Below are 12,648 nucleotides of genomic sequence, written 5' to 3'. Positions count from 1 at the left end.
CTTCTATCATTGACAGTCCCTCTAGGTTGTGGGCTGCTTGCCTGTGTTCCTGAGAAGCATCTACGGTACCAGTCTATAGAGTGTGTTTTCTTTAGTGAATTACCGGTATGTTTACCGGTAATAAACTTGCACTGTTTTATGTATATGTTTGATTACATACAGCCTTGTGACAGTTTTCCTGCATGTCATAAGCATTTGAATATAAATTAAAATGTTAAAATCAAATCTGATATTGTTTTACCTTTTATTTGGTGTGTGGAAGGTGTGCGGAAGAGGGGGTAGTCTTATACGGCGAGTATATAACAAACTCTGTATTTTGAGTGGAAATGTTAGGGGGTCGTCTTATACGCCCAGTCGTCTTATACGCCGGCAAATACGGTACATTACCATTCATAACAAGAGCAACAATACAGTTATGAAATAGCAACGAAAATAATTTTATGGTTGGGTCACAACATGACGAACTGTATTTAAAGGGCCAGAAGGTTGAGAACCACTGTCCTATAGGAAGTAGATAAGGGAGAGTGGACAGAAGCATCTGGAATTCTGTGTATTAAAATGTTAAGAGTGGTGCCATAGCTGGTTTGGCTCAATGGATAGAGCGTCGGCCTGCGGACTGAAAGTCCCAGGTTCGATTTCGGCCAAGGGCACCATGCCTGGGTTGCGGGCTTGATCCCCAGTAGGGGACGTGCTGGAGGCAGTCACTCAATGATTCTCTCTTATCATTGATGTTTCTATCTCTTTCTGCCTCTCCTATCCTCTCTAAAATCAATAAAATTTATTTTAAAATAAAATAAAATAAAATGTTGAGTGGTTTTCTTTGACACTATAGATGATTTCATTTTCTTATCCGTCTGTATCAATATTTTCTACTATGTATTTATTGCATTTAAAATGAGGAAAAAGTTATTTGTGCTGAGTTATGACAGAAGTCATCTTTACAAATAATTTTAGGATGAATTTAAGCATGAACTTGGTTAAGAAAAGGAAAGCGAAGATAGTTAGAAGTGTCTTGGGATCAGCATATATGGGTAGCTAGAAGGGAAGGCAATGAAGGGAAATGAGCCAAAGCTCCTTGGAGAAGAAAAACTAGTACTTACCAAGTATACAGGTGAAGCTGGCAGGCTGAGTTTATGATGGCCATTAACCCACACATAATCTTTAATTAGTCAAATGCTGCCTTCAGGCAGAATTCATCTTAAAATACTGATTTGTCCCTGAAAATGTATTGTGGAATATAGATTATCTGTGGCTCTGGATATTAGATTCCAGATTAAAAATAAAATCATTCTTTCACATTCTGAGGGAATGAGAGCTATGATTCTGGTCTTAAGTTTTATTTATTTTTTAATAACCAAGGATGTATTTATTGATTTTTTTAAATTTAATTTAATTTAATTTTTTCTAGAAAGAAGGGAGAGAAGGAAACATTGATGTGAGAGAGAAACATTGATCCATCGCCTCCCATATGCTCCCTGACTGGGGATTGAACCCAAAACCTATGTATGTGCCCTGACCAAGAATTGAACCTGAAACTTTTTGGTGTACTGGACAATGCTCCAACCAACTGAGCCACACTGGCCAGGGCTGGTCTTAAGTTTTAAAGACTACAAGTCATTCCTTGTATGATTCTTATGTATGGATATTTAGACATAAAAATAATCTCTATATGTAATGTAAAGTTTTATATTTTAAAATTTATATTTAAGAGTTATACTTAAAAGTGAGTGTGTAACTTGTGTTATTAGAAAGTTGTTGGTTTTTTTTGCTTAGGAAAAAAAGTTTTATTTGAAAAATTTTCATGAATGTCCTGATTTCTCTGTTTCTTTCTCTTTTTTTTTATTGCTTAAAGTATTACAAAGGGTATTACATATGTGTCCTTTTTTTTTTCCGCCCTTGACAATCCCCTGGCCTCCCCTACCCCTAGAAAGTTTTATTATTTGAAGAAATTGCTGAGTATAGTTTAGTGGAGTAATACTGAATTATTTCTTATTTTTCCTTGTCAATTGTTCTTTGTTTAATTTACAGAACTGCTTCTCAAATTCATTTAATGAAATTTTCACCAGATGGAGAATTTTTTGCCACCGCTGGGAAGGTAATTTAAGAAACTGCTATTGCCAAATTGTGTTTATGGATTATTTTAAAACTTCATATAAACATTAATCGGCTTTATTCTTAAGTTGAAAATATTTTCTGTTTAAAATGTTAATAGCAAAAATTGGCTCAACGTTATTGTGTTAAAAGGTAGTATAGTATAATTAAAACAGCATAGACTTAAAAGTAATCTGGTTATAAATCTACCATTTACCAACTTTTTGATATTCAGTAAGTAGTTAATCTCTTTGAGCCTTGGTTTTCTCATGTGTAAACTGAGGATAATAATAGCTTCTTCAGGTCATTCACATAGGATTAATTTAGACAGTATATGTAAAGTGACTGGCATAGTGTCCTGCATGTAGTATACTGTCTATAAACTGTTGCTACTATTTATATTATCTTTAAGCTGACATATATAAGCTGTATTTAAGCTATAAGAGTTTACAGACTTTCCAGAAGGACATATGTAATTATTTTCTTTGTTATTATCTATTGATTTCAGAATAATGTATTTCTTTGAAATGATTTTATTTTTAATTATTGGTTTACAGAGCAGTTAATGCACAGTTGAGGCTATTGTTCTGAAATTACTCTCATTGCTCAAAGCCTTCTGAAAATTAAGAATGTGAGATACTCTAAATCTTCAGTGGGTTTTAAAAAAATATGTTTTTATTGATTTCCAGAGAGATGAAGGGAGAGAGAGAGAGAGATGGAAACATCAATCGATTGGCTGCCTCCTACATGCCCCCTATGGGGAATTGAGCCAGCAACACCAGGCATGTGCCCTAACTGGGAATCTAACCGTGACCTCCTGGGTCATGGAAACTCAACCACTAAGCCACATTGACTGGGCCTTAGTGAGGTTTTCTTAGAAGTGGAGCTGTTTATTCAGGTTGATATTACAGGTGGTAATGTAATTACAGCTTAAGAGTAAAACATGGTGTGTTTTAGTCTCCCTTGTTCTTCTCTTACATCCAAAATTAGGAGATGTAATTTTGATTTTACTTAGATTATTTAATATAGTAGTAGTAGTTAACTACTTCTTATCATCTTCAACATTTTCTTTGAACATTCATATGATATTTCATGAAAATTGTCCTTGTTTTCAGATATTATCAGTCTTTTTAAGTTTGTCAGTAGTAATGTTTTCTTATTTGATACTTGGCTAAATGGAAAAAGTGCCCTTAACTTCATCTTTCAGTTTTCTGAATGACTGTTTTTCATAGTATATAGTAAATAGAATTTTCCTTGAACCAACCCTTGCTAAATACACACATTCACACACCTTAATTCTCAAAGCATAGTTAAGGAATGCTAATAGAAAAGTGTCAAAATCAGAGATTTTCTACATAGTTTATCTATGCACAACCCCTTTCCCCATTTTTAAGTTGCTGTGATTGAGGAGAAAAACCTTACCTTTGCTATTTTACTTAATCTTTAATTTTGATGTGGATGTTTTTCTGTTTGTTTGTTTTTTTTCTCTCTCTTAGGATGACTGTCTTTTAAAGGTATGGTATAATGTAGAAAACTGGCGGACAACTGTTACGTCTCCAGATAAAAGTTCAGAAAAACAATCCCAAGGAGAAATTGACTTTTCTTTTGTATATCTGGCCCATCCTCGAGCTGTAAATGGATTTTCCTGGCGTAAAACAAGTAAATACATGCCTAGGTCAGTGTTTTAGTAATATTTCCCACGTATTAAGAGAACATCATCTTTATAACTTTGACTACTTTTCTTATTTTGAGAACCCATAGGTATAGGACTTTGCCTATGAAGATTCAAGTAATATTACATGGTCCCTGGCTTGTAGCCCTCTGGCCATGAGGCAGTTAAGAGGAGAGCCATGTGAAAGGATAATATACTTCAATTTTAGATGTTTTTAAGTGACAGAGTTGTGCATCTTGATCTTCTCTGTCTTATGTATCTAATTCTTTTATCCCATAATCATTCTTCATATTGTTGTTTGCTTGGAACTTTTCACATTTTTTACTCCCTTGTCGTCTTCTTTCTATGTGTATTTCCTCTGGTTAAAAAAAATACCCCAGTGAAAATAGCTGTCATTGCAACTGTGAACCTTTTTTATTTTTTAAATTTCAGAGTGAGGAAGGAAGAGGGAGAGAGGGAGAGAAACATCAATGATGAGAGAGAGAGAGAGAGAGAGAGAGAAAATCATTGATTGACTGCCTCCTGCAGCCCCCCACCGGGGATTTAACTTGTAACCTGGGCATGTGCTGTGACCAGGAGTCGAACCTTGACCTCCTGGTTCATGGGTCGACGCTCAACCATTGACTTATACCTTTTAGAAGTATCTGAAGATAACAACATTTCAGAGGCTGATTTCTTCTGCTATATCCCAAGTTTTCATTCACTAATGTTAGACTACCAGCGTACTGAAAAAGAGGCTTATATAGTATTGTGTCTTTTAAGAGAGGACAGGTACATCTGCTCCTGACCAAGTTCACTCAGTGTTGGCAAAAATGGTCACAGTGGAGACAAGGCCAGATGCCTTACACTGGGCCATTACAAATGCCTGATAACAGTAATAAGGCATACCAGTTTTTTCTTTGGTTGTTTTTTTACTCCCTGGGTTCATTTTATCTCTTACCAACTAAGATTTGAAGCACAGGGAACTGTGATCTAGAACTGGAATTTTCTGTTTGTTATGGCATCTTTTAGAGGTCTCCAGAATTTTACTCTTGGATCCATGTGACTTAAGAATCAGCTTAACTGCGCTCTCTCAGTTTTCTTTTTTGTTTTACCAATTGCCTACTGCCTGCAGATATACATAGTGAGAAGGCTGACCCTTTCTCAGGAGAAAGAGATCCCATCAAAGACCATTGTTCTTTTTAATATGGCATCTTCACTGAGCAAGTGATATAGGTGGTTTGTTTTTCACATAAAATTAAGATGCTCAACCAGCTCTAGCCTGTTTCCCAGTGATTAGAGCAACAGTCTGAAGGGTGAAGAGTTCTGCAATGCAGGTTTGATCCCCAGCCCTGCTCAGAGCATATGTGGGAGGCAACCAATTGATGTGTCTCTCTCACATTGATATTTCTCTCTCTTTCTCCCCCAAAAAATCAATGGAAAAATACTGGGTGAGGATTAAATTAAGAAAAAGAGATGCTTGACCAAATGGTAATACATTATGTAAGGGACTGTTGGTTTGAGAAAGAATAATGGAGAAGTGTTTAAATAAGCATCTTTACTAATTAAAAACTGACGAATGTAGGACAGGTTGGGAGATTTGTTTATATCCTCCAGAAACCTTCAAAAGTTGGTTTAGATGACAGTTTCAAACTATCTTAGCCTGTTGTTACACCCATCACATGGTTGCCTTCTATAAGCTTAAACCTTTTTTATTTTTTATCTTCAATGATATGCCATTGAAGAAAAATAAGATACCCAGATGAAGATGTGAGGAAGGAAGGTATTGCCAGAGAAATGCCTCAAGTAGATCAGAATATTTCTTACATGCTAGCTGTTCACATTGACTGTAGGCCTAGCATCCTAAGGAAAGTCAGCTGGGACACCCACATTCCAGGGTCAAAGCCCTCTCCATGCTTCTGAGTTGTACACCTTTCTTTCTTACTTCGTTGCCCATACCTAAATTCTTATACTACTTGGGTTGTTGTCTATTCAGCACTTTAGTCTCCTACCTTCTGCTTTTCCATGGTAAGCCTTTCCATTCTGCCCTTTACTAATGGGCACGATGAACCTTGAACTTTCTATATATTTCCTTTTGATGTATTTCCTTCTGTTTCTGTTTTCTTACTTTTAGTTTCATTGCCACTGCCTGTGTGTGTGAATGTACTAGAGAAACCCAAGAGGGAAATGGGGACGGGTAGGAAAAGGGCAGAGTGGACTAGAGAAAAAGGAATGAAGGAAGGGCTCTAAGAAGTGGAGAGAACTGAAGGGACAGGAGAAAGAGAGGGTAGCCTGGAGAGGAGGAGAAGCTGAGACTTGAGGGAGAGAAGCCCAGGGAGTAGCTGGAGAAGGAAGAAAAGGGAGTAGACAAGGGAAGGAAGGGGGAGGAAGGAGAGGTGAGAGAATATAGAAGGAAAGCTGAAGGAAAGAGCAATCAGAATAAAACATGCTGTCTTCTCTTTTCTTCCCCTTTGCTATTCTTTTTAAATCAGGTTTAACAAAGTGACTGCTACAGAATATTTTTATTTCCTTTTTTAAAAATTTGACTTACTGAATTACCTGATAGAAGCCTTCTACTGATTGCTCATTTTATAATCAAATGTATTTAAATATGTATTTTAATAAAACTATAATACTACAGGATATTGTGCCTTCTTTTTTTCTAAATTTGCAGAGTGTCCTGATAGGAGGTAGTCTTTGTGAATAGAATTTCAAGCTTGAACTCTTAATGCTTATGGATCTTATTAATATATGTGCAGTTGGTTTTGATTTTATTTTGTGGGGTGGCAAGATAGTCAATTCACTGAAAATCACGAATGACTACGGAAGCAGGTGGCTGTACTTATTATATCATGGATTTTCTATTCTTTCTATTCACTATTTTGGCATATGTGTTAGGCAAGGAGAGAATAAGTATACTAGTTAATGTAGCCTGTTAGGGACCAGTGTACATGTGCCTGTACAGGAAGTAAAAGCGAAGCATTATGAAATAATTCAAATATCCATCCACTGAATAAATCAGGAAATTTTAATAGATGTGGGTTGTTTTTTTGAAAAATATTAACCGAGGGATTGTGGCATGATCTCAATCTTTATTCTTCAGCAGTAAGAAAAATCTTAGATGGCTGAAACAAGAACTATCTAATTCTAGGCAGAAAAGAAATAGGTTAGCAAGCATTTGATGTGGTGAAACCACATACCCACTCAATTGTAGTGGTTTTGATTAAATACATTGTATAAATGTATATTGATATTTTCTTCATCAGTACCTTAGTTCTGTGCATTTTAGAAATACTGTAGCATTTTAGAAATATTGTAGAATGTGATATTATGTAAAATTTATATTTTTGCCTCTAATATGTTTTTATTCCTTAGGGCTTCTGTATGCAATGTGCTGTTGACTTGCTGCAAAGATAATGTGTGTCGTCTTTGGGTAGAGACATTTTTACCAAATGACTGTTTACTTTATGGAGGTGATAGCAATCATTGGACTGAACCACTTAATTTAACAAATAAGTTCGAGAGAAATGCTTCCAGTAAAGAACGAGTTCAAAACACTTTAGATGTGAGTGTTTTTGTTAAATGTTATTTCCTACAAGTTTTAAAACTTTTTGTACATTGCCTTTTTTATAACATTTATCCTAATTAATATTCAAAGTCGCATGGATAGTTATAAAAAATACATATGTCTTAAGAATATCTCAAAAATTTTCAGTTTTATTTGGTTTAAAAAGTATTCTTAAGGATTTTGTCTGGAGCAAAAAAAAATACTTATAATTATGAAGTTAATCTTAGGTTATGATAACAAAAGGATGCTTGTACTTGTCTTAGCTAAAATAACATAAAGTAAATTAAAATCTGAGAAAGCAAAGGTGGGATTGTAAGAATTTTTTATTTATTATTTCTTTAGAGCTTGGGGTGTTTTGTCCTGTCTTAATTACAGGAATGATTAGAGGAGTTTGTCAGATTCTGTTGTACAGTTGTTATCTTTAGAACCCCTCAGAACTTGGAGTATTTATTTTACTAAGTGGTGTAGAAAGTAAAAGTCAATTTTTGATGTTTGAACTAATCGAACACTGACTAGTAATACAGATTCTTTTTATTATTTTCTTAATATTGAAAACAGGAGGTGATCTAAAAATGATTTATCTTTGAATGCTTTGTATGATTATGGAACAAATTTTTTTTCAAATTAGTATAGTATTCTAATGGCTCAGAATATTATGAAATATATATGCATGGAGACTCAACAACTAAAAATCCGGAGATTCTTGTCTACTTCTAGATCTTGGGTTTATAAACTATTTTATCATCTGAAAGATGAGAATAAAAATATTTTCAGTGTCTGCCTTATGGGTAAAATGAGATAATCTCTGAAAATGCTTTGTAAATCTTATATAATAAAAGGCTAATATGAAAATAGACTGAATAGCAGAACAACCAAACAACCAGTTGTTATGATGTGTGCTGACCACCAGGGGGCACGTGCGGAACATGGCGGTCATTGGCTGTGGCAGGATGGTGGAGCAGATGAGTGGGGGCACCAGACCAAGGTGGGGCACTGGTCGCTGTCATCGGGGCAAGCCTGTGGTGGTTATTGAAAATTCTTTACTCCCATGCACGGTGGTCTCGCCTGGTGCTCACACCTGCTTCCAGTGCTGGCCCTGCTTTCACCTGCTGCTGGCACCTGGTGCCAGCACTGATCACCCAGCACTGGCACAGATCGCCTGGCACCAGCACCAATTGCTCGGTGTGATCAGCAGGTGCGAGTGGCAGCTGCTGGCCCTGATCACCCCTCAGGGCTTCTCCACCTACCCCTGGTCCTGAGGGGCGATCGGGGCCTGCAGCCACCTCTCACACCCACTGTCTGCACTGGAGCCGCTGCTCACACCTACTGCTGGTGCTGGCCCAAATCGCTCTGCATCATCAGCAGGTACAAGCGGGGCTGATGCTGTCAGTGTGTGGGAGTGGTGGCGGCAAGAGCAGAGCTGCTGGCAGACAAGAGGCTAGGGGCTAAGGTAGGAGGGGCAAGGCGGGGGCACAGAGGATGGGCTAAGACCTGCCCCTGTGCCCAGTGCAGCCTCACAGCCCATAGTTCCTTTCAAGATGCACAAATTTGTTCACTGGGCCCCTAGTTGTGAAATAAAACCCTAATTTATTATGGTGATATTATCCAATGCTTTCTGGTCATAGGGAGTAAGCTGTGGATACAAAGAAAACAGTGTACATAGAGACGTCATTGTCCACAGACACTTTATTGTAAACTTTTCTTTTAAGTTTGGGAAATTACTTATAAGAAAATAAACCAAATAAAAATTGCAATGTATTGTAATAATTAAGAGTCAGGCAGTTTAAGCTCCAAGCTTCTTTAGGTTTCAAATTAGCTGTTCAAAACTACTGAAAAATATTTATGTACAAATGTACATATAAACTCATCTGAAATAGAATATCTGTAATGTCTAACAGTCATTATGTAACCTATACATATATCCTATGTCAATATAGGCATTAGTTTTGCTTTGTTTATTCACACAGGTAAATCTGAGACATTTTCGTAGAGGTCGAAGGAGATCTCTTGCACTTGTAGCACATACCGGATACCTGCCACATCAGCAGGATCCTCATCACGTCCACAGGAACACTCCACTGCATGCCAATGCACTTTGCCACTTTCATATTGCAGCCAGCATCAACCCAGCCACGGGTAATAAAGCACTGTTCAAAAATGTTTTTGGAATCGAGTAGATTGATTTTGATAACAAGTTATACTTTTAGTTATAATTAGGTAAAAAAATTGGAGGTGACTTTCTTAGTTAATTTTTCATTATAGCCAACTCACTGGTTATACAAGATGAGATTTTTATTTATTTTTTCTCCTGAAGGCTATGATTTGGCTTGTCATTTAAGATCTTGATTAGCCATTGAGATTCTTCAGTAGTTTATTCAAATTTGAGATTTGAGCTAATTCTTAACACAGATGTTAACATCACAGAGTGGTATTTTATAATTATTTATAGTTGTTAAAATAAATCAGTGTGTTTAGTACTTGATCTTTGAAACCTTTTCAGAAATAGAGCAGAAATATGTAGAAGATATAAATGGAAGAATTAAGAAACTTATTTCTAAAGTCAAATATGTACTATTGGATTGAAGATTAGAATATCTGGATCTGTCTATAAATTTGAAGAACTTAAGTGCTTATCATTTTAGTAAATATTTTGTGCAAGTTTAGAAACCAACTGATCACAGCTGGGTCATTTAAAGTAGAACCTTAGAATACTACTGGGAAAAAATTAAAAAAAATATTTGCATATGATTAATACCATCTGTACAGAAAGTAAAAAGTAAAAGCCTTTTTTCACCTCTATCCAACCTAGTTTTTCTCCCTAGAAGATAACCACTATTGATAAGTTTTTATATATTTTGGGATATTCTTAAGCATAAATTTAGCAACATCTGTTTTCATGTAGCACACTGGATTTGCTGGATTGTATTCTTCAAAGAAACATAGCAATAAGTATGGTCCATTAGTTACTTGAATTAAAGTGAGAAGTACTCTGATAAGTTAACATTGTAGAGCTACCAGCCCTAAAAGAATCCATGAACCAAGAAAGTGTAAAGGAGAGAGTATTGAATTATTTTTATTTAAAAATTATATAGGCTTGGAAAATATCATTACCTTTATCAAAAGATACACATTGACAGAGGCAATTCTAAGGTCAGTAGAATCATTTTGAGTATCTGCTGAGCAAAAGACAGTATTTTGAAAATATACTGGTAGAAAGCTTAAATTCTCACATTAATGAAAAGGCTACAAAATTACGTAAAAGGAAAACCTTAGTTCCCATGTAGCAGCTCCTTGATGACTATCTTCCAATAAGGAAAGTTCTAAAACCTTTCTTAGATTGTACCAAAGGAAAATCCCTACGTATAGAGCAAGTCAAAGCAAAATAATACTAGCAGGTAGAATAGACCTTATGGAAAATCCATTTCCTGAAATTGAATCTATTGGAATTACCTTTCTGGATGCTTTATTTCTTATTTAAAGCCCACTTTCAGATTTGGCTTCACTTATTTGCCCATCAATAGAAATAGAAACAGGAGAGGAGCTCCTAAGAGTATGTTCTATTCATTCTAGTACTTATATCCTTTCCACGAAGATTTCTCATAAAAATGACTAATCAAATCCTTCAAGTAAGGTCAGGAGACAAAAAAAAATGTGAGGTGGTTTTTTGTTTAGCCAGAATGCTTCTGCTAAAATCCAGTATTAGCCCCTCCTTGTGTACTTTACAACCAGGAATGCAGTCTATTAGAGACATGCTGGTTTCTTTTGATTTGATTGTAAGTCAAAAATTAGAAAATTCTACCCATTAGTATTCTTGAGGGCATTTTCTTAATTCCTGGCAGTAGTGTGTATCCACCTAGGAACAATGGAATTGGTAGTTCAGTCCCTCTAGGCTTTTATTGAGTGTTTAGTCTGTACCAGTATAGGAATTAAAGATAGTGGTAGGAACTAGAGTTACAAAACAGATCTGATCCTTGCTCTCATGAAGCATAGAATCAGTTTACATTCCCTGAATCCATTTCATCCTTTACTGTTTATCAGCATGAGAAAGATTTAGATGTGATTTAATATGATAGACAAATTTTTCTTTCCTTTTTAAATTAGAGATCATGGTTTGTCATAACTTATTTTGAATTTGTACTTCAGTATGCTTACTTTAGCAATTATATAAAAAATACCAAGGAACAATTATTGTTTTAGCTGAATTAGTTTGTTTTTAAAGCCATTTTGAACATAAGGGAACCTCAATTTCACTTTTCCAACTTCAATCTTGATGCTAATAAATAAGTAGTGTCTATCTTAGAACTAGATGGGTGGGCTATTACAAAAGTTAATATGTCTGTCTATTAAGAAAGAAAGTTGTTGCTGTTCAGATAACTTATTAGTTCCTTTGCCATCATGATGATGGCGTGTGCATGGTAGATAGGTTAAAATGTTTCTTACCAAAGTGTATGTATAAATGAAGACATTCTTATTAAGATGTCTATAAATGATAGACATTTCTTAATGAGATTATTTTTAGAACTAAAGAAAATTATGCATATAAAAATAAAGTATGTTATATGACCTAGAATACATAATTTTACCTCTTTTATAATAGGTATATTAAATTTACCATTTGTTTTCTTTAATAATAGTTGTGGCAGTCATTATGTTGGGAGTCTTATTTATAGGTTAAATAAAATGTATTGCAGAGGTCTAAAAGTAAATATAGCAGTCAATAAAAATAGGAGACCTGGATGTTTGTATGCTAGAATAATAGAAATTTTAATTTTGTTGCTTTTGTTGTTCTTTACAGATATTCCACTTCTTCCTTCTATTACATCTCTAAGTCTAAGTGAAAATGAACAGAAGAATGGACCTTTTGTGGTACACTGGCTAAACAATAAAGAGTTACATTTTACTTTGTCCATGGAAGTCTTTTTACAACAACTTAGAAAAAGTTTTGAACAACCATCTTCTGAGGCCAGTGTGGAAGACTCTAATCAAGCAGATGTAAAATCTGATGAAGGTAAAGCTTTAAGAAGGATAAAAAAAGTAAATTTTTGTTCAAAATAGTAAAGATTCTTATATTAGGGAAACACTAGCTACTGTCAGAAATACTTTATTTATTTATTTTTTAATTTTTTAATTGTTTTATTGCTTAAAGTATTACAAAGGGTATTACATATGTCTCCTTTTTTCCCCCGCCCTTGACAATCCCCTGGCCTCCCCTACCCCCCAGTGTCTTATGTCCATTGGTTATGCCTATATGCACGCATACAAGTCCTTTGGTTGATCTCTTATCCCCCCTTCCACCCCCCTACCCTCCCGGACCTCCCCCCTGCAGTTTGACCATCTA

The 12,648-nt window shown here is 35.4% G+C and overlaps 1 protein-coding gene across 3 annotated transcripts in view; it reads left to right on the top strand.

Moving 5' to 3' along the window:
- DMXL1 (Dmx like 1) overlaps nt 1–12,648 on the top strand; it is a 133,703-nt gene that overhangs the window by 22,537 nt on the left and 98,518 nt on the right. For all 3 annotated transcript variants that reach the window (XM_006755261.2, XM_015558446.1, XM_006755262.2), the window contains exons 5-9: nt 2,029–2,095; nt 3,588–3,766; nt 7,118–7,307; nt 9,278–9,446; nt 12,106–12,318. In XM_006755261.2, the coding sequence (XP_006755324.1) occupies nt 2,029–2,095; nt 3,588–3,766; nt 7,118–7,307; nt 9,278–9,446; nt 12,106–12,318 (818 nt within the window). The remainder of the gene's footprint in view (nt 1–2,028; nt 2,096–3,587; nt 3,767–7,117; nt 7,308–9,277; nt 9,447–12,105; nt 12,319–12,648) is intronic.

Source organism: Myotis davidii, unplaced genomic scaffold (genome assembly GCF_000327345.1).
Source record: "Myotis davidii unplaced genomic scaffold, ASM32734v1 scaffold130, whole genome shotgun sequence".
Lineage (NCBI taxonomy): Eukaryota > Metazoa > Chordata > Mammalia > Chiroptera > Vespertilionidae > Myotis > Myotis davidii.
Note: the sequence above shows the minus strand (reverse complement) of the source record. Positions and strands in the feature narration are given on the sequence as shown.